The 21,166-nt window shown below is 43.5% G+C and overlaps 1 protein-coding gene across 6 annotated transcripts in view; it reads right to left on the reverse strand.

The window, feature by feature from the left end:
- The window catches only part of BCKDHB (branched chain keto acid dehydrogenase E1 subunit beta), a 293,140-nt gene extending 272,573 nt beyond the window's left edge, over positions 1-20,567 (reverse strand). The window contains exons 1-3 of one of the 6 annotated variants that reach the window (XR_010933848.1): positions 20,321-20,565; positions 8,711-8,788; positions 7,145-7,213 (exon numbers count right to left, since the gene is read on the reverse strand). Coding sequence is in view for 5 of the 6 variants with exons in the window: in XM_067702709.1 (XP_067558810.1) it covers positions 7,145-7,213; positions 8,711-8,788; positions 20,321-20,516 (343 nt within the window). In the remaining variant the exon portion in view is untranslated. Of the gene's footprint in view, positions 1-7,144; positions 7,214-8,710; positions 8,789-16,512; positions 16,938-20,320 lie in introns of those variants that run through there. The other 5 variants (XM_067702709.1, XM_067702711.1, XM_067702708.1 and 2 more) reach the window with 5 other exon arrangements.
- Between the last annotated feature and the right edge of the window lie 599 nt (positions 20,568-21,166).

Genomic DNA, 21,166 nt, shown 5'->3' on the forward strand with positions numbered 1-21,166 from the left:
TCGTGGTGGACAGGAATGAAGAGAGTAATGGAAAAACATCAAATCCCATGAAAAGGCAGACGTTTAGGCCTGTAGATTAATTCAGCAAAGCCTCTGCTGTTCCTTTTCTCACCTGAGTTTCCTCCAATAAGTGGAACAAAATACCGCCTTGGGGACCACAGCCCAGCCACATTCACTGCAGTACAGGATAGTGTTAAATAAAAACGTGCCCTGAACCTGACACACCAAAGTCTTATGTGAATAAAACATACACAAACACTGCCTCATACAGAGAATGACAATAATGAGGGCAGATTTTGTACATGACGTGCAGACTCCGTCTCAGTGACTTACATAAATGAAAGGATGTGTGGAATTCAACATAAAATCACACCCTACCCTCAAAATCAACTGCCGTTAATGGCCCTCCCCCATCCCCTGCTTCCCTAGAACTACCTCCAGTCCCCACCATTGCTCCTGACCAAGGGATCCCCTCCCCTTAAAAATGCCATGTGTTTATGCGGTTACTCTCTTCTACTTTCAATTTCCGAGCACTCTCTTTATTTTGTTCTGTCAAAGGACAAGGAAGGAGAAACGCAGTTCGGTGACGCTAAACTCACACTCATCTGTATTACCTGGGGTACAAAAGGGGTCTACCTCCCCTACTTTTTTTTTAATAGCATTGTCCCTAATGAGTCAGTTCCTTCTTTTTAATATTAAGTAGTATTCAACGTCACAATATTATGTCAGTAACCTGCAATCCTTCAAATTCTCCCTTCTGGTGGAATTTAAAACCCTTCTCTGCAGTTCCAGAGTACTGATACAAGGCCAACCAAGACAGTCTCATTTCAAAGTGTAGGCTGCCACCTACTGGCTGAGCGCTTCTCAACATCCAGCTCTCCCCAGAAAGTGAATCAATCCCTCACAAGAGGTTTGCTTGCTATGTCATTCAATGCAATGTATTCAACTATATCAGCATAATCTTTTTCATTCTTTTCAATACAAAGTCTTTAAACAAAAAGGATTTACTGTATAGCACAGGGAACTATACTGAATATCTTGTAATAAACTATAATGAAAAAGAATCAAAAAAATATAGATTTGTACATATAAATATGTACAACGGAACCATTCTGCTGTACACCTGAAACTAACACAATATTGTAAATCAGCTATACTTCAAAAATTTTTTAAGTTAAGTAAATACAAATTTTTTTAACTTCAAAAAGAGACTACCGGGCTTCCCTGGTGGCGCAGTGGTTGAGAGTCCGCCTGCTGATGCAGGGGACGCAGGTTCGTGCCCCGGTCCGGGAGGATCCCACATGCTGCAGAGCGGCTGGGCCCGTGAGCCATGGCCGCTGGGGCTGCGCATCCGGAGCCTGTGCTCCGCAACGGGAGAGGCCACAACGGTGAGAGGCCCGCGTACCACAAAAAAAAAAAAAGAGAGAGAGAGAGACTACCAAGCCAAGCATGCTTGTGTATAGCTTAAAATTCTCAGCCTATACTCAAAAGAGCAGAGCATTATTTTTAAAAGATGTGCTATTTCTTAAATATACAAAAAGTTCTGTTTGGATAGATTTCTCTTCACCATTTCCTTTGTTCTTCACTCCTGAAAACGGAAGCTCATTTCCTCTTAGAGAAAGTGGTGGTGATTTCATTGTTCGTATTGATCAACCTGGAATTATTCAAAATTTGAATTCATAGTCCTAAAGCTAGTGTAAAAATTCACAACAGCTGCTGACAATAAAGCTAAGAATTAATTTAGCTGTTAATTAGCCCAACCCTTTGTCATGCAGACATAAATCTTCCAGCACCTTCTATGAGCAGTGGAGTTTTTCTAGTGAGAGCTAGTTTCTCCCTGTTTTAAGCTCTTTTTAAAGAAAATCAGACCAACTAAAAATCACTAAAGGGAGATAAGGAAACCCCCTTTCAGAGGCAGCAGCCACTGTCTTGGTGACAGAGTGAGGGGTAAATACACTCAACAACATTCACTCAATAAGTACTGCATGATGCTATATTAGGAGCTAGGGATGAACCCACGATTTAAATGTCTATTTCCTTTGAGAAGTTGTCTGGTACAGAGATCTCGTGGGAAGACAATTACAATAATTTGCAATATGTAAAAGATGTAAAATCTGGACAGTGATAAAGTAGTGACTGACGGTGAAATAGGAGTTTCCCAGGGAATCAGATGGGGAAGAGAGATCCAGATAGCATGTGCAAAGGAAGAGAGATGAAAAACACAAGGGCTTAGGGAAAACGTCCCATAGTTCAATATTAATGAATAAAGTGAATGAGGCCAGGTATGTAGGGAGGGAGCAGATCTCAAAGTCTTTTGCATATTCTGCCAAGAAATGTGCATTTCAGCACGAGCACACTGGCAACAGGCAGTGACTGAAGGGAGGGCGATTACTAAGAAAAGCAGTGAAACTGTGCGAGCAGGGATGATTAGGGATCTGAAACGAAACTCCAGGGCAGTGAGAACGGAAAGGAGAGGCCATATTAAAGACAAACTCTACACAGGGAGCTATACTCAATATTTTGTAATAACTTGTAAGGGAAAAGAATCTGAAAAGAATATATATATTTTTTACACATATATATATGTGTAACTGAATCAGTTTGCTGTACAGCTGAAACTAACACAACATTGTAAGTCAACTATACTTCAATAAAAAAATAATAAAGTAAAAAATAAATTTTTAAAAGTAACATTCTAGGAATTTTGCTGGTAGTGCAGTGGTTAAGAATCCACCTGCCAATGCAGGGGACACGGGTTCAAGCCCTGGTCCAGGAAGACCCCACATGCCTCAGAGCAACTAAGCCCGTGCACCACAACTACTGAGCCTGCACTCTAGGGCCTGTGCTCTGCAACAATGAGAAACGACCACAATGAGAAGCCCACGCACCGCAACAAAGAGTAGCCCCTGCTCACCGCAACTAGAGAAAGCCCGCACATAGCAATGAAGACCCAACACAGCCAAATAATAAATAAATAAATTCATTTCTTTTTAAAATGTAAAAGTAACATTCTAAATTGAAAAAGAAAAAAAGACAAACTCTGAAGATAAAATTGTAGGACCTGACTGGACATGGAGAATGAGAAAGAGAGAAGTGAATGGTGGTATACTCACCAAGATAGGAAATGTAGTAGGAGGCATGGATTTGCTGGAGGATATAATAAATTCAGCTGAGTTTGAAAAGTTTGGAAACACTGAGTCTAAAAGGACTCGAACACCGAGGAGAAGATTGTGGAGGGGTGGGGGACTGAATCCACAGAGATGAAGCTCAGGGCAGAGGTCTAGACCAGAGATAGAAACTCGGAAGTCGCTAGTGTGTGAGCACAGGTGACAGGAATGAAATGTCCTGGATGAGAACTTGGGCAGAAGCCAACAGAAGACCTGCCAGCTTTGTAAAGCACGTGGCATGCCACCACGCTGGCTCAGGCAGGGCAAAACAGTGAGGGCTAGAAACTGCTCAGCGTAGATACAGATAAGACTAGTTACAAAAGTGTAATCTGGGACTTCCCTGGTGGCTCAGTGGTTAAGACTGCGCCTGCCAATGCAGGGGACACGGGTTCAAGCCCTGCTCCGGGAAGATCCCACATGCTGTGCAGCAACTAAGCCCGTGTGCCACAACTACTGAGCTTGTGCTCTAGAGCCGGCTAGCCACAACTACTGAGCAGGCCCGTGCACCTAGAGCCCATGTTCCACAACAAGAGAAGCCACCGCAATGAGAAGCCCGCGCAACGAAGAGTAGCCCCCGCTCGCTGCAAGTAGAGAAAGCCTGTGCGCAGCAATGAAGACCCAACGCAGACACAATTAATTATTTTTTAAAAAGTGTAATCTAACTTTTGGTTTCCAGTCCCACATGTAAGGAGCTTGGCAGTCGCCACTCCATCCTAACAAGTAAAAAGCTCAACAGACTAAAATCGACAACTCTTCTTGGATCCTTAGAGAGGTGAGGACATAGGGCAAACCACTTTCCCCAAGACTGGAGAGACAGATGGGTGAATGCAGGGAATCTCAACTTTCCAGAGCTGGGGCAGGAAACCTGGGCTGTAACTGATGAATTGCTGGAGGTTCTGTGTGGACAAGCCTGAGAGTTAAAACCTCCAGGGACCAAGTTGCAGGGGCTCCCCACAATTTTGTGAGGCTTACCTCCAGGAGCTCAATCAGGTTTCCACAGTAAATGTTGGAGAAAACCCCCTCGTGCTTCCAGCAAGGGAAGTGAACAAGCAACCATTCTGAAATATGCCAGAGCACTTCCCTCCTTAAGTAATAGTCATATAAAACTAGTTAACCAGAGCCCAACCTACTGGGTATCATCAGAACCTAACTGACCTGGGGGAAGGGAAATACCCAACTCCAGCTCACTCTAGCAACCCCGTCCTACCTGAGGCAGGGAGAAAAAACTGAGAAATGTTTGTGAAGTTCACAGTCCAGGGGCACAGGCTCACTAAAGACAAACCTCATCCTAGGATTAGAGAACACTTGCCCTCTCCCCACACCTCACCACCACATCCCTGAAGGCCTATTTACAGCAGTTACCCAGTGCATCACGTCTGGCTATCAAGAAAAAAATTACAAGGCACATCAAAAGGCAAAAGACACATTTGAAGAGATAGAGCAAGCATTATTACCAGACGTGGCAGGGATGCTGGAATTATCAGACTGAGAATTTAAATGATTAATATGCTAAGGTCTCTAATGGATAAAGTAGACAGCATGCAAGAACAGATGGGCAATGTAAACAGAGATGAAAATCCTAAGGAAAAAAAAAAAAGCATAGTTCTATGTTTTAAATATTAGTTAATATATATAAATATATTCAAATATGTCTAGAAGTGTCAACAATACCAAGATACATACAGTGGTTTTCTCTAGGTTATCTCTGGTAGTTTGGGCAATTTTTATTTTCTTCTTTACGCTTTTCTACATCTTCCAAATTTTCTACGATGCATATGCATTTTGAAATCGAATGTATGAAGGTTTTTTTTGTTTTGTTTTGTTTTTTTCTTGCGGTGCGTGGGACTCTCACTGTTGTGGCGTCTCCCGTTGCGGAGCACAGGCTCCGGACGCACAGGCTCAGCGGCCATGGCTCACGGGCCCAGCCGCTTCGCGGCATGTGGGATCCTCCCGGACCAGGGAACGAACCCGCGTCCCCTGCATCGGCAGGCAGACTCTCAACCACTGTGCCACCAGGGAAGCCCAAGGTTTTTAATTTCTTTTTTACGATCTAAAATCTCTAGGAGTCAGAATTAGCTGGAGAGAACTGAGACAGTTTGAGATAGCTGAGACTGGTCCAAGTATCTCAAACTCTAAAGAGCTGTTAAAATAGACAGCTAGGAGAAAGCAGAGGGACAGGACCCAGAAAAATGAAACTGCTGTAAAGGAAGGGAAAAGAACAACCTGAGAGTTCCTGCTAAGTGGGATGGGACACTTGATTTCCCGGATTCAACTGTGGTTTCCTGGATGCAAGTATAACCTCAGAGAAGAGTGCAACAAGAAGGAACAACAGTTAGAAAAAAAAAAAATCTTAAGGCCCCTCACTCCTTACTGCACACAGGAGATTTACAGAGCAGCGGCAAAGGTCAGACAGTAGGCAGATGTCAGCTCCACCCCAAACTTAACTGCTTTGATTTCCACATTAGATAAAGGTGAGGAAAAAGAAGAAAGGTCAAAGCACCTCAAAGTCACCCGTAACAGAAAGAGGTTGAAACACATTCCTTACAGAGGAATATGCATTCTATGATGGTTTTAAGTCTGAGGCAAATGAAATGAGTGAAAGCAATAGGCGGAAATGGATCAATGCCAGGCAAAAGGCACAGATTGGTGGGGATGAAACATGTGGAAGGATAATGTGATGGTTAATGCCAGGTGTCCACTTGGCAAGGTGATGGTGCCTGGCTGTCAGATCCCAGTCTAAGATATTGCTGTGATGGTATTTTTAGATGTGATTAACATTTACATCAGTAGACTTTAAGTAAAGCAGATCATCCTTCTTAATGTGCATGGGCTTCATCCAATCACTTGAAGGCCTTAGAAGAAAAGACTAAGGTTTCCCAAACAAGAAGACATTTGTCCTGAAGCCTGTCTTGTTTTCCAGCCTGCTGGCTTGCCCTGCAGATTTCAGATTTGCAAGCCCCACAATGGTGTAAGCCAGTTCCTTAAAATATAAATCTCTCTTTCTCACTTTCTCTCTCACTTTCTCTCTCTCAATATAGATATAAGTCTAGGTATAAATATAGATATAAGTATAAATATAGATAGATACAGATATATAATACATATACACACACATATCTATACACACATAGATATATCCTAATGGTTCGATTTCTCTGGAGAATCCTATTGCAGATAATAGAAGATGAAATCTATTAACAGAGACCAATAGGGCAGAACCTTGAACTAGACGCAATGGGACTGAAATGGGCTAAGGTAGGGGACTTCCCTGGCGGTCCAGTGGTTAAGACTCTGTGCTCCCACTGCAGAGGGCGTGGGTTCAATCCCTGGTCGAGGAACTAAGGTCCTCCACGCCCCACAGCGTGGCCAAAACAAAAAACAGCAAAAAAGAGTAATCCATGTTCTTGGGGTTGGGGCTTTCCTGGTGGTCCAGTGGTTAAGAATCTGCTTTCCAATGCAGGGGACGTGGGTTTGATCCCCAATCGGGTAACTAAGATTCCACATGCCACGGGGCAACTAAGTCCATGGGCCGCAACTACTGAGCCCACGCCACAACTAGGGAGAACCCCGCGTGCTGCAATGAAAGATCCCATGTGCCACAACTAAGACCTGATGCAGCCAACTAAATTTAATTAATTAGTTAATTTTAAAAAAACAAAAGAAAGCGGCTAAGGTAGACGGCAATAAGAGGTCAAAGATTCCCAGAGCATGAAGGACATGACAAACAGTGTATTTAATGAAGACTATTTTGGAATCTATAATATGTATAATATGAACTAGATCAGAGGGAAGCTACAGTTAGAACACGCTTGGAGAAATCTAAGCCAAAGGAGTCTGTGGGTGGCCGTGGAAACGAAAGGAACCCATCTGTACAATAAGGATACGGCAAACATTTCAACAGGCAAACTTTGTATTTTCAAGATCTTTAAGTAAAAGTTCTACAGGAATACTGTTCATATATAAAGATACTAACTTACCATACTTGTCTCGCAAGCCAACAGTACATCTAAAGACTCCACCAAAGGCAACATCTTCACCAAATATTACTGAAAAACAATGTTTAAAAAACACATTGTATTTAATAATCCCTAAATGATACTAACAATGAGAACTAAGTAATTTAAATGTTTACATTTTCAATTAGAAAACAGGAATGGACCACAGATCTAAATCAAGGTTTCCCAATTTCGACATCAGGGACACTTTGGACTGGTTAATTCTTTTGTCATAGTGGCCTGTCCTGTGCATTGCAGACACAGAGCAGCACCCCGGGTCTCTATCCAGTGGATGACAGTGACCCCACACAGAGCTGTAACAGCCTCAAGTCTGTCTCCAGACATTATTAACTGTGAGGGGAGGAGGGGGGATTAAAATCCCCAGTTGAGAAAGAAACACAGATCTGGAATCTCATCTTGTTTTACCCATGAAGGAAACGAGGCCAGAAAAGTAGTAAAGTAACTTAACAAGTCAGAAAGCAAGAGGCAGACCTGTGACTCACACGCCAGGCTCCTGAGTCCCTGAGCAGAGTTTTTGTTTTTGTTGTTGTTGTTGTTGTTGTTTTAAATACACGACATACAATGAGAGTCAGCAATCGAAGAGCTAAAGGAACAGCATTTCAAGCTGCGAGAACAGTCACAAATAGGAAAGTGGCAGATTGCGTGAAAGAGAAAGGAGGCAAGTATGACGGATGTAAGGAACGAGGCAAAGAATAGTATAGGTGAAAACTGAGGGGCACCTCGTAGTAAGGCAAAGAGAACCAAACAACGGGTGTTCACAAAGCTGAATTCCAGTCCCATTAAGGCACCTCATCGGCTTCGTGGACCTCAGGAAAATAACTCACCCTTCTCTACGGGGCTACATCAGTCATTCTCGGTCAAAACAAAGGAAGGTCTAACCATCCACTAGTCCAGCTCTCACTTCCTCCTAAAAATGAACCTGTTTTTCACTTGACCTTAAAACCAGAGATTCCCAAGTGGAAACCCAAGGTACACTAAATATACAAAGGAAGTCAAGTCAGTCAAATGTAGAAAATACACAGTGGGACAACTGGCTTTAGATCAATAATTTAATTGAATAAGATAAAGTTACTTATAAAGTTAATTATAAATATTACAGTTATTTCCCAAAAAATCTTACAAGTTGAATGACAACGTATCCCAAAGGAAAGCACAGAATCAAACCTTCATTTTATAAATAGATAGCTGAACGAAGTGGTATTTTCCATTTTTTTCTACATGCTAGAGAAACAGCAGTACTTATTCAAAAAACCCAGAAGGTATTAATGTAATATAAGGACCACACATACTGTGGGAGAAAGTTAACTTAATGATGCCAGATATACGTGCGAACTAATTCATAATAAGAGGATTAAAAAATGTGTTTAAATATCATAATTTGATTATTTAGCCTTAAGCATTTGTTCAGGTCTTTTAAAAATTTCAAGTAGATATAATGTTACCCATTGAGCTCCAGACAAATATTTCTAGCAAATCTTCAATTCTGAATTAACACAACTACCACAGTCAAGCACAAAGGAAGTTTACCTGCAGTAGGGTCTTTGGCCAGTGAGTTATCTAAGGCACTTGTTACTGCCTGGAAGAGATTCATTTTCTGAGTTTGCCCTGTGAAAATTAAAAAAAAAAAAAGAAAATTCATGCATTGTAACATATGTAAAAAATAACCAGTTTAACTGTTGATTAAAATTTAATTAAAGTCAAGGTAGATGGGACTTCCCTAGTGGCACAGTGGTTAAGAATCCGCCTGCCAATGCAGGGGACACAGGTTCAAGCCCTGGTCCAGGAAGATCCCACCTGCCGTGGAGCAACTAAGCCCGTGTGCCACAACTACTGAGCCTGCACTCTAAGAGCCCTCAAGCCACAACTACTGAGACCATGTGCCACAACTACTGAAGCCCACGCGCTCTGGGACTCATGTGCTGCAACTACTGAGCCCGCATGCTGCAATTACTGAAGCCCACGCACCTAGAGCCCATGCTGCCCAACAAGAGAAGCCGCCGCAATGAGAAGCCCACGCACTGCAACGAAGAGTAGACCCCGCTCGCTGTAACTAGAGAAAGCCCACACGCAGCGAGACCCAGTGCAGCCAAAAAAATTAAATTTAACTTAATTTAATTTAACAAAATTAAAAAAAAATAAAGTCAAGGTAGAAAGAAAGGTATAGAATATATTGCGCAAATTTACTGAATTATTTACAATGATGCAGGCTCTGTAGAGGATACAAAAGCAATACAAACTTTAAGACACTTGTTGAAGAGGCAAAATTTAAACATATTAAACAATTTTAAAACGAGTATAAAAAAAGGAGGAAGGAACATGACAAAGTTGAACGAATGTGTGTAGACAATAAATAAAAGCTATGGAAAGTCAGAAAAGGGAAGCAGCCAGAGTGGTAGCGGTCTGGGAAGACGCCCTGGATGAATCTTAGGAACATAAGCCATAACAAATACACGTGACCAATGTCATGTGTTAAATGTGCCAATAAGAACAAATGGTCATGGGCCACAGAACAGTGAGGAAGGCTAAAAAAGCTGCAGTGCCCAGAACTGCTGGGGTATGGAGAACTCTATAACCCCATGCCTAAGCACACCAGCTTGGCCCTTCCTATTTCTTATTGCTCAAGCAGAATCTCTGTGAGCCAATCTCTGTCTCCCTAAATGGGTTGCTGAGAGGATTAAATGGAACAATACATGTAAAGCACTTAGAACAGTACGTGAGACAGTGAGTGTTGAATAAATATTAGCATTAATTGTCAGACTCTGGTCTGTGAATGTGGCCTTCATCTGGACCTTGGCATTATTCTGAGCGGTATAAAGCTTTATGTGATAAAGTTCCAAATGTTGGAATTCAGAAATACCATGATTTTAGGGCTTTGCTTTAAGCCTCGGTGCTGCCCAGTGCCCACAATCGTCCCAGAACTGTAGGGTCAGATCATCCACAAAAGCACTACTCAGAGCAGAAAAGGCTTCTGCCTGAACCTTCTCTGATACACAGGACCCGTCTTCATGTTACTGCCTGATCCATGCACCTTAACCCATAGCCATGCTGATATCAAATCCCTCCAACACCTGCTGCCTACCCTGACTACTGGCCCATCTAACCTCTGTGAACCCCAGTGGCCTGTGCATCCCAAAAGCCAAGGTCTGATTCCCAGGGTGGGTCACAACCATGACTGCTGTTGCCTTCAACCCTGCAGCCCAGAGACACTGACTGATCAGTCATCCTTTTCCTGGAGGCCCATCCCTGGAGTGCCCTGGCTCCACAGCAGGCTCTGACCTAGGACACCTGCAACCTTCCATCTTCCCCGCCTTCTGATTCTCTGTCCAGCTCTGGGCTCCCACCTGTCTCTGATCCCTTCCACACTGTTTAATACCCAGGCTACAGGTCTCGGCGATACCCAGTCAGATCTGCCCTGATGCCCTCTGAGCCCAGAATAAAGCCTGGTTCTACTCTTATTTCTGGTGTAGAGAATAGGAATTTATTCAAGAAATCACTGTCATATCACCATCACACCCCATGTCCATAATTACTTCATAATGTATTTTTCTTAAAGGCTAAGCCATTTAATAGATACTTTCCTTAAATCCTTCTCCATTCTATAAAAACTCTTAGAAGGGTTGACTGGTGCCCAGCATCAGATGATAATCGTTTAGGGTAAACTATTTTCCCAACCACCGTGACATTCCCACTCCTTCACCTCTTTCATACATTTCCTAAAGTAAGATTTTTATCTAGGAAAATCTAATGAGGATTTTCATAGCTAAGACTCTAGGGAGGATGAAACTGCCGAAACATCTAAACTGGTACTTATTTCAAGTCTGCTGACCGTTTGAATTAATACTGAACGCCTCTAAGACATCTCATTTCACTGCTGCTTGGCAAGTTTCCAGTAAGGAGGAAGCAAAGACTTTAATAATAAAAATCAAACAGAGTGAATCTGAAAAGTATTGCTTGATAACCACAAAGAATTTGTTCATCTTGTATGAAAATAATTTACAAGTAAGGGTATCTAAAGGTTATATTTCCACGTGAACACATAATCTTTCCCTCCTGAATACTTTTTTTTTTCAAACAAAGTCAGAATTTTGGGGTTTTGGATTAACTGCTATTCTACTAGATGCTTTTAAAAGCTTTAAGTGACAATTTTTAGTAGAACAACATCTACTTGTGATTCTTTTTTAATCTGCAGTGTGATTTATGGATGGGTCTGAAAGAAATCACAAGTTATTCAGAGGTAACATCATTTAAATATTTATTTTCCTTAGAATTACTTATTTTCCTGGGGGTTACACCAAAAACTATTGATAAAGTATGCCTAAAGTTCCCTCATGATAAGATAAGCACACCTGGAGCATGTCTAACCAAAGCTGTGCCACTGGTAAGACCTTAAAAAGGAAAAAAGAAAAAGGCCTATGAACACCACTGCAAAATTATTAAACCCAGTTGCCAAATCACACAATTACCAGTATCAATAACTGGCTGCAAAATTTCAAAGCCAGACTGACGACTCTTCTTTTCCAGGATAAAAAGTTATAACAAAATGAACATAAATATACACAGCGTGCAATTTCCCAAGCCAAGGATGCAAGCTAAAGGGTACCCATTGGTAAAATGGGGTTTTATGGTTGGAACTGAGCTGCTTACTCAAAACTGTCCTAAGTAGAACACTGTGAAAAACCGGGTCACCATCTGGCCAGTAGGCACATGAAAAGATCTCAACTTCGCTAATTATTAGAGAAATGCAAATCAAAACTACAATGCGGTATCACCTCACACCGGTCAGAATGGCCATCATTAAAAAGTCTACAAATAATAAGTGCTAGAGAGGGTGTGGAGAAAAGGAAACCCTCCTACACTGTTGGTGGGAATGTAAATTGGTGCAGCCACTATGGAGAACAGTATGGTGGTTCCTTAAAAAAACTAAAAATAGAACTACCATGTGATCCTACAATCCCACTCCTGGGCATACATCCAGAGAAAACTCTAATCTGAAAAGATACAGGCACCCCAATGTTCATAGCAGCACTATTTACAACAGCCAAGACATGGAAGCAACCTGAATGCCCATCAACAGAGGAATAGATAAAGAAGATGTGGTACATATATACAATGGAATAGTACTCAGCCATAAAAAAGAATGAAATAATGCCATTTTCAGCAACATGGATCGACCTAGAGATTATCATACTAAGTGAACTCAGTCAGAAAGAGAAAGACAAATATCACATGTTGTCAGTTATATGTGGAATCTAAAATATGCTATAAATGAACTTATTTACAAAACAGAAATAGACTCACAAAGAAAACAAACTTATGGTTACCAAAGTGGAGGGGGGGATAAATTAGGAGTAGACAGCAGATACAAACTACTATATATAGAATAGATAAACAACAAGGTCCTACTGTATAACATCGGGAACAATATCCAATATCCTCTAATAAACCATAATGGAAAAGAATAAATTTTAATTTTAAATAAAAAATTTTAAAAACCAGGTCATCATCATTGCTGCAAAGACAAAGTGGCATGTTGCTGGGATGTAAGGGACACAATAGAACATAAGGGGGCAGAGGTTCTTAACTGCCTTTGATCAGAGCTATGTGCTCAGCCCTTACAACAGTATCTGACATGCAATAGGTGCTCAATAAATATTTGTTGAGTGAACAGCTGAACAAATAAACCTATGAGGCTGTTTCTTAAAAATTAAAAAATAGGGCTTCCCTGGTGGCGCAGTGGTTGAGAGTCCGCCTGCCGATGCAGGGGACACGGGTTCATGCCCCGGTCCGGGAAGATCCCACATGCCGCGGAGCGGCTGGGCCCGTGAGCCATGGCCACTGAGCCTGCGCGTCTGGAGCCTGTGTTCCGCAATGGGAGAGGCCACGGCAGTGAGAGGCCCGCGTACCGCAAAAAAAAAAAAAAAAAAAAAAAATTAAAAAACAGACAAAGCAAATTGTTCATCAACCACTTAAAAACAAAGGAATGGGATAGGAAAAAATCTACCAGTGTCACAATTCAAAGACAAATTCCAGGCCAAGGGGAGTGGGGGAGAGGCAGTACTGCAGTACCAGTCTGATGAGCAGTACTCAGTTATTCTGAGTAACCATTCCATATGCAGCATGGGGTAGCACTGAAGGGAGAGAGAGGCCATCAGCAGAGCTAGAGCACCTGAGATTTAATGGGTCACACGGGTGCCCCAGGAGCAGCATCCAGAAATAACCCAGGTCAACAGCAGCCCATGCTGACAGTAAGTGTATCTACACTTAGACCCCAAACAAATACAAATAAATACACAGCTAAGACGTGGATTAGGGTCTACTTCGGAAAACGAAGCTTCCACCAACACATCCAGCGCTGGTTCTGCTCTGGGCTGCCTGGTCCCTGGTGGAGACCTGTGTATCACAGCCCCTCCTCGTTGTGTGCCTCTTAGAAACCCCCGCGTTGAGCACACTGCCTGACACATACATGACAGGCAGTACACGCCTGTTGAAGCACGACGCATGTGTGATTTCCATGGCATAATCTGGCATGAACCACACTGTAAAATGGGAGGATGCCTAAGAAGCTACCTGTTTTCCCCCAGCAAAACCTCTTCCACCCCTCCGGATACCCTACTCTCCAGGAATCTTTTGCTAGGAGCCACGTATATACCTCTACCCCATCCTAACCCCTATTAAAGGGTGTCCCGACCTCTACCCCATAAAGTAAGTTTCGGGGAGAATCCAAGTAACAGGGACAGAACATTTTATATTGAAATGTAAATGAAGGGTCTCCAAACGCAAATGCCTTTTGAAGGTGCCCGTGTTACTGCATATCCACGAAAAGGAAGAAATTAACAGTTCGGGGTGAGGTGGGCTCATGCTAACATCTGCCAACGCATGACGCCCATGGTATGACAACCTGCGGCGCTTCCCTTACCTTTGCTGGCCCTAATCTACTCAGTCTCTATGATTCTTAAATCCATCTATATTGCTGGTTACTCACAAATGGGTTTCTCCAATCCAGACCTCTCCTCTGTGCTCTTGGCTTTTATATCCAACAGCTGTCAGTTCTCCACTTGGGTGTCTTGGGCTTTTCTAACTCAACCAGCACAGAACTGAACTCTTGATGTCCACTCCCAAAACCAGTCTTTCCACTTTAAAAACCGCACTAGATGGCATCCAGGTGCCCAAGCCAGAAACCAAGGAGGCATCCTTGAATGTCCTCCTTTCATCCATTCTATGTATCTAATCCCCTAAATCCTACTTCCATTGGGCTATTGTGAGAATTCAGTGAGATAACTACTATCAAATGTCCCAATATTTAGGGAGCATCTACTCTGCACCGGTTACCTTCCCTCTCCCCTAATTAGGGAGACCTTTCTAGCACAATGGGTGTCAGGCACCAGTAATTGTATGGATTATCTTATTGAGTGCCCCCAGCGACCCTCTGAGGCAGTGCAAATGAGGAAAAAAAAGCTTATGAAAACTAACACACATGGCCAATGTCACAATGCTACGTTGTAAAGTGCGGCTCAAATTCTCTATCACAGCACTGTTACTTGAGGATTAAATGAATCGATACACGAAAGGCACCCAGAATAGCACCTGGCACACGGTGAGCACAGATCAAAGTGTCCGCTCTCATCGTTATCTTCATTCTGTGGGGTACCACGAGAGGTTTGGATGAGCAATGATAAAGTCAGTCAGCACAGGAAACACAGAGTAAGAGGAGAAAAGAGGAAGGACATTCACTGAGGGCAATTCTAAAGAAGATGAGGAAAAGAGACCTGGAGAGAATTCTCTGGCCCCAAGGGTTTCTACCTGTGACGTAGTTGTTTTGGTGCCAGATCAGAACTCACACCACCTTACCTCACTCAGAGTGTTCTATTCTGTCAACACTGCCAATGCTAGAGACTGAATGTTTGTGTCCCCCCAAATGCAGATGTTGAAACTTAATTCCCAATGTGATGGTATTTGGATGTGGGGCCTTTGGGAGGTGAGTATGTCATGAGGGTGGAGCCCTCATGAATAGGATTAGTGCACTTACAAAAGAGACCCCAGAAAGCTCTCTCACCCCTTCCACTATGTGAGGACACAGTGAGAAGATAGATGGCTAAGAACCAAGAAGCAGACCCTCACCAGACACTGAATCATCTGCCAGTGCTGTGACCTTGGACTTCCAGAACTATAAGAAATAAATTTCTGTTGTTTATAAGCCACCCAGTCTATTGGCATTTTTTTTAATATATTTATTTATTTATTTATTTATTTTTGGCTGTGTTGGATCTTCGTTTCTGTGCACAGGCTTTCTCTAGTTGCGGCAAGCGGGGGCTACTCTTCATCGCGGTGTGCGGGCTTCTCATTGTTGTGGCTTCTATTGTTGTGGAGCACAGGGTCTAGACGCGCAGGCTCAGTAGTTGTGGCTCACGGGCTTAGTTGCTCCGCAGCATGTGGGATCTTCCCAGACCAGGGCTCAAACCCGTGTCCCCTGCATTGGCAGGCAGATTCTTAACCACTGCGCCACCAGGGAAGCCCTATTGGCATTTTTGTTACAGCAGCCCAAAAGGACTAAGACATCTCAACACATCCAAAATTTAAGTCACCCTCTCCCTCTCTGAAAACGTGCTTCTCCTCTGCCATCCCTCATTTCTATCAGTGCGACCACCACTTGACCATCCTTTCAGCCTCCCAGGTTGAAAATGTCAAGTCACCTTCGATACACCTTCCCCTGACTGAGCCCCTGCATGCAAAACGGTGCCAGAGCCTCCCAAACATGCCACCATTTCCACTGACACTCACCAAGTTCAAGCTCCTCATGTGGACAATTACAATATCTCTCTGACGCATCTCTCTGCCTCTTTACCTTCCCTTCACCAATCCATTCTATAAACTTGCCCAGTAATATAACACAAGGACATCTCAGGTCACTTTCTTGCCTAAAAACACTCAATGGCCCTCCACCGCCCACAGAACCACATTTGAATCTATATGTAATGCACCGGCGCAGTGAAAGGCACGTTAGAGATATTCAATCTTTCCTTCTCCCCAAACTTTATTCTAGCTTTAGAGGCCTCCATTTACTTTTCCTAACTTGTTTCCCACCCATTTTCGTTCTCCTCCAAATAAACTCACTACTTCCTGTTCCTCATATAAACTCCATGCTTTCTAACCTCTCTTTGCTTACACTGTTCCCAACCCTAAAAATTCTAATACTGGCAAGAAGGCCGTCATCCCATAATACAAAGATTCTTCATTATGCCGTTGATCTTTGAAAGCTGCCTACTGTCCCGTACACAGGACATCCCCGACCACAGTGGCCTTCTCGACTCCTACAGCACATCTCACCCCACCTCAGGGCCTTCACCCTTGGTTGTCCTTGTTTCTTCCTGGAAAACAAGCTTCCACTCTGGTCCTTGCAGAGGTGATTCCTTTATCAATCCTCACCGTGCAGCTTAAATGTCACCTTCTCAGAGTTGACCATGACCACCACTTTATTTAAGGAGTCCGTTTCACGTGTCAAAATAGCCAAAATAAAAGAATAAAAGTTATCTGTAGCACGCATGAAAGGCAGAGAGACAGTAACATAGAAAGGCAGAGAGAGAATAGGTATCTTCATTAGTATGTACAACAGTACGTGTGGGAGACTTTGGCATTAGACACACCTGGGTTCAAATTCTTGTGCTGCTTATCAGACTCGGGCAGGCCACCAACATCTCTACACCTCAATTTTCTCATCTGTAAAATGAGCATAATATTCTCCAGCTCACAAGGTTACTGTGAGAATTACAGACTGATGTCTACCACAACACCTGGAACAGAGCAGCTGCTCAAGAATGGCAGACAGCATTAGCACTGAGAGAAGAAATAACCCCGTGTACAATTTTTAAAATACACAAAATACCCGAGTGTGTGTGTGTGTGTGTGTGTGTGTGTGTGTGTGAGCGCGCGCTGCAGACACACTCACACGCATGAGCACATACAATTCTGACACCAATTCCAAAGTGCATGTGTCTTTTTAACACATCACCAAGCAAGTCTGCAACACCAGCTGGGTGTCCTAAAATTCATCTCAACTCCTACAGATTAAGGGCTCAGCCCTACAAAACCGCCCCTCCCCCAATTCAGATGCCAACACCAAGTGAGGTTGTCACCTGTGCTTCTGACTGACCAGCTTAAGATGGGAGGTTCCCACAGCTCCTCCTTGGGCTTGATTAATTTGCTAGAGCAGTGCACAGAACCCAGAAACATTTTACTTACTAGATCGCTGGTTTATCATAACTATAATAAACTATATATAACTCAGGAGCAGCCAGATGGAAGAGCTGCATAGAGCAAGGCGTGTGGGAGAAGGTGAGGCGCTTCCCTGCTCTCTGAGAATGCCACTCTCTCAGAAGCTGTCTGTTTGGGGCGGGGGGAGGGTTAATTTTTAATTTTTATTGTTTTTGGCCACACTGCGCGGCTTGTGGGATCTTAGTTCCCCCACCAGGGATCAAACCCAGGCCCTTGGCAGTGAAAGCAAGAGTCCTAGCCATGGGACCACCAGGGATTTCCCTCTCCGAAGCCATCTGAACCCTGTCCTTTGAAGTTTTAGGGAGACTTCCCTAGGCATGATTGATTAAATCATTGGCCATTGGCAATTCACTGACCCCTACCCTCCCCAGAGGGTAGGTCAGAAGGGTGGGACTGAAAGTTCCAAACCTCTAAGCACATGGGTCACCAGCCCCCGTCCTTAGGTGACTTAGGGGCTTTACCAAAAGTCAACAGTAACATAACTAAAGACACCTTTATTGCTCTCATCATGCGAATTTTCAAGAGTTCTGTGCCAGGAACAGAACAAAGACCAAATATGTATTTCTTACTACAAATCACAGTATCACAGTACACCTGTGATTTTAGCATGACACCCAGTACTCACACTCTCACACCTCAAATAGAAGTATGAACTGGTAATTTGAACTATGCATTAAAAATCCATTAAAGTGTTCATATCTTCGAATCAGAAATCTTATCCCTGGGACTTTATCCTAAAGAAATAATCTCAGATACAGTAAAAGATACCTGAAATGTTTCTATCTGCATTATTTACAACACAGCAAAACTGTAACAACAAAAGCATAAAGGTAATTATTAAAAGTTTCCATTTACTTACCGAGTGCTTCTTAGTAGTCAGAGACTGTGTTAAGTACATTATGCACGTTATCCTTATTTAGTCCTCATAACAACCTTCCAAATTAGATATTATTAACTCCTTATAAAGAAATTGAGGTTCATGGAGGCTAAGTGATGAGTTTAAAGTTATAGGTAACAGTGTGAAGATGGAACCTAGCCTAATCTGATTTTAGAGCCAAGATTTTAACCACTGAATTATACAGTGTTTCTGCTCGACGGAACACGTCTTTTTTTTTTTTTTTTTGGCCATGCCACATGGCTTGTGGGATCTTAGTCTCCCAACCAGGGATAGAACCTGGGCACTCGGCAGTGAAAACATGGAGTCCTAACCACTGGACCGCCCAGGGAATTCCCAGGACATGTCTTCTTCCAAAGAAGGTTACAAAAACTATATAACAATATGGGAAAATGCTTCTGATTAAATAATGCAAATTGTATCTGTATTAAAACTACAATTAGGGGAAACTTTTATTCCACTCATTTTATTAGTGGAATACATTAATTCCACTAAACTGAAAGGAAATACTTAAAGGATACACCCCAAAATATTAGCAATATTTACAGTGGTGGGTGGTGAGATTACTTTCTTTTTTTGCTTTTTTCTATTATCCAAAATATCTGTGATATGCTTTTATTATTGTTATAATTAGAACAAACATTTTATTATCATTTTACTCAAGTTTTAGTAATTTCGTAATTATGGAAGGAGGTTAAGAAGACCTATGCTCTATTTCTCAAGTATCGGGCTAAAGTTTCTTTGCTTTGAAGACAGAATTCAAGGTCCATCTTGTTGAATAGAAAAAGTCGCTATTCGCCTTTATGGTGTCTACTATTTCACAGAACCGGAACACCTCGTAGTAAATAGTTTCCACATGCAGTTTAGCACATCGTTTAGAATGGAAGCTCTGGAATCTGAACAATTAGATTCCAAAGCTGATGCTACCACTAACTTATCTGTGTAATCCAGGACAAACCATCTCAAGACCTCATTTAACTTAACTGGGAATAACAACATTACCTACCTCTTAAGGTTGTCCTAAGCATCAAATGAGAGGATGAATGTAAACTTCTCAGCCCATGCCTGCCTGTGGTAAGTGCTCAATAAATGTTCATTTTTATTACTCACAAGCAAATACTGGCACACTTCCCAAAATGTCAACTCTAGCATGTGAGAAGTTATTAGCCAAGGAAAAGGTAGCTGTTTTCTCATTGTTTCCAATGTTCTGATGATAGACACTGGATCTGTTGGAGATTACAGAAAACTCGCAGAAGAAACCGTAAATGTTATGCAACTGTCATACCGTGAGGCGTGAGAGGTGCTACGTGTCTGCTGCCGTTGGAAGCACTTGAAGGCTTCCTCTGCCCATCACCTACATCGTCACCTACATCGCTTACCCCTCCTTGGCTAAGTGGCAGCCTAGCCCAGCACAAGCTTAGTACTAGGCTCAGATAGGAAGCTGGATGTTTTCTGTGACCTTGGGGAAATCAATTCAGTTACTTTAGTCCCTCCGTTTTCTCTTACCTACTAAAGCAAAAAAAAAAAGGGGAGGGGCGCTTTATTTATTTATTTTTTTAACATACCGATGCCTGTACTTTGTGGCCCAGCAATGGGCAAGCTGGGGCAACTCTGGGGGTCGGGGGGCACTTGGGAAAGCAAGGATAGAGAACGGAGAAAGGGAGGCTGTCCCTGGCACCACCCCTCCACCCCCAGGCCCTTGCACACCTGGTGTGCCTTGTCACCCATCTCGAGGGTGCCGAGGGGCTGCCTCTCGAGGGTTGAGTAGTCACAAAAATGTAGCAAGGAGGAAATCACAGTCAGACCCTAAGGTAGAACAAGGCTCCGGAGGGCAGGGCAGGGATTATGCCGGGATGCAAGGAGGTCAGCCCGACGGACCCCGCCCAGAACAGGCAGGGCGGCACCCGTTATGACCTCCCGCGGGCCTGGGAGTCTGGGTTGCGCGGGAGCGGACAGGGCAGCCGCTAGCTCACCGTACTCCAGTGGCTCCGGGTCAGGCTGGAAAGTGAAGTGAGCCACCTGCCGCCTCTGGGCCGCATCCCCGTCGGCCGAGGCGGGCTGCAGGAAGCCCCGCGGCAGCCCCGCGCCACGCAGCCGGCGCCAGTGTCCCTCGGCCCCGGCCGCGCGGAGCCGCAGTAGCCTGCCAACCGTCACCGCCGTCGCCGCCATCCCCACACGCCGCCGGGGTTTGCAGGCTGCGCCGCGGCCCGCTGCCGGCAGGGAGGGCGGAGCGCCGAGGCGGCTTCCACACTGGGTGGACCGAAGGGGCGGCCCCGTGAAGCGAACCAATAGGAGCTCGGAATTCGGGGGTGGGAAAGGCGACGAGAAGAGCCAGCAGTGTTTGCCCGTTGTGCGCATGCGGAAAAGGGGCAGGTGAGTTCCAATGAGATTGTTCCTGGAGGCGGAGTCCTCCCAGTGTCAGCTGCCAGGGTCCGGGAGCAGAATGAGGTTCTGCAAAGTTCCACGCTCTACCTGGGTTTGTTCTTTTCCAACGTAATCTGCGTTGTGAGGTTCCGATGGCTTTTCCATTTTAAGATTTATATTTTCTTTTGAAATGTAACCCTTTTTTATCCTCTCCTGCTCTTTACCTTTATTATCCTGTAAGTAAGGGATGGAAAGGGTTACCGATTGGCATTGGTTACTGGCTTTGAGTTTCAGAACACTGCGGGAATCGCTGCTCTAAACCTGCGCTCTTTAGTCAAACCCTCCCTGAGTATTTAATAATTTTGTATAGATTTTTATTCATTTTGTTTTTCTGGACTTAAATGAGAGTGAAAGAGGTAAATTTAGATTTCATCCTGCAAATCCACTTAATACGA

The sequence above is a fragment of the Pseudorca crassidens genome, chromosome 13, assembly GCF_039906515.1.
Source record: "Pseudorca crassidens isolate mPseCra1 chromosome 13, mPseCra1.hap1, whole genome shotgun sequence".
NCBI lineage: Eukaryota > Metazoa > Chordata > Mammalia > Artiodactyla > Delphinidae > Pseudorca > Pseudorca crassidens.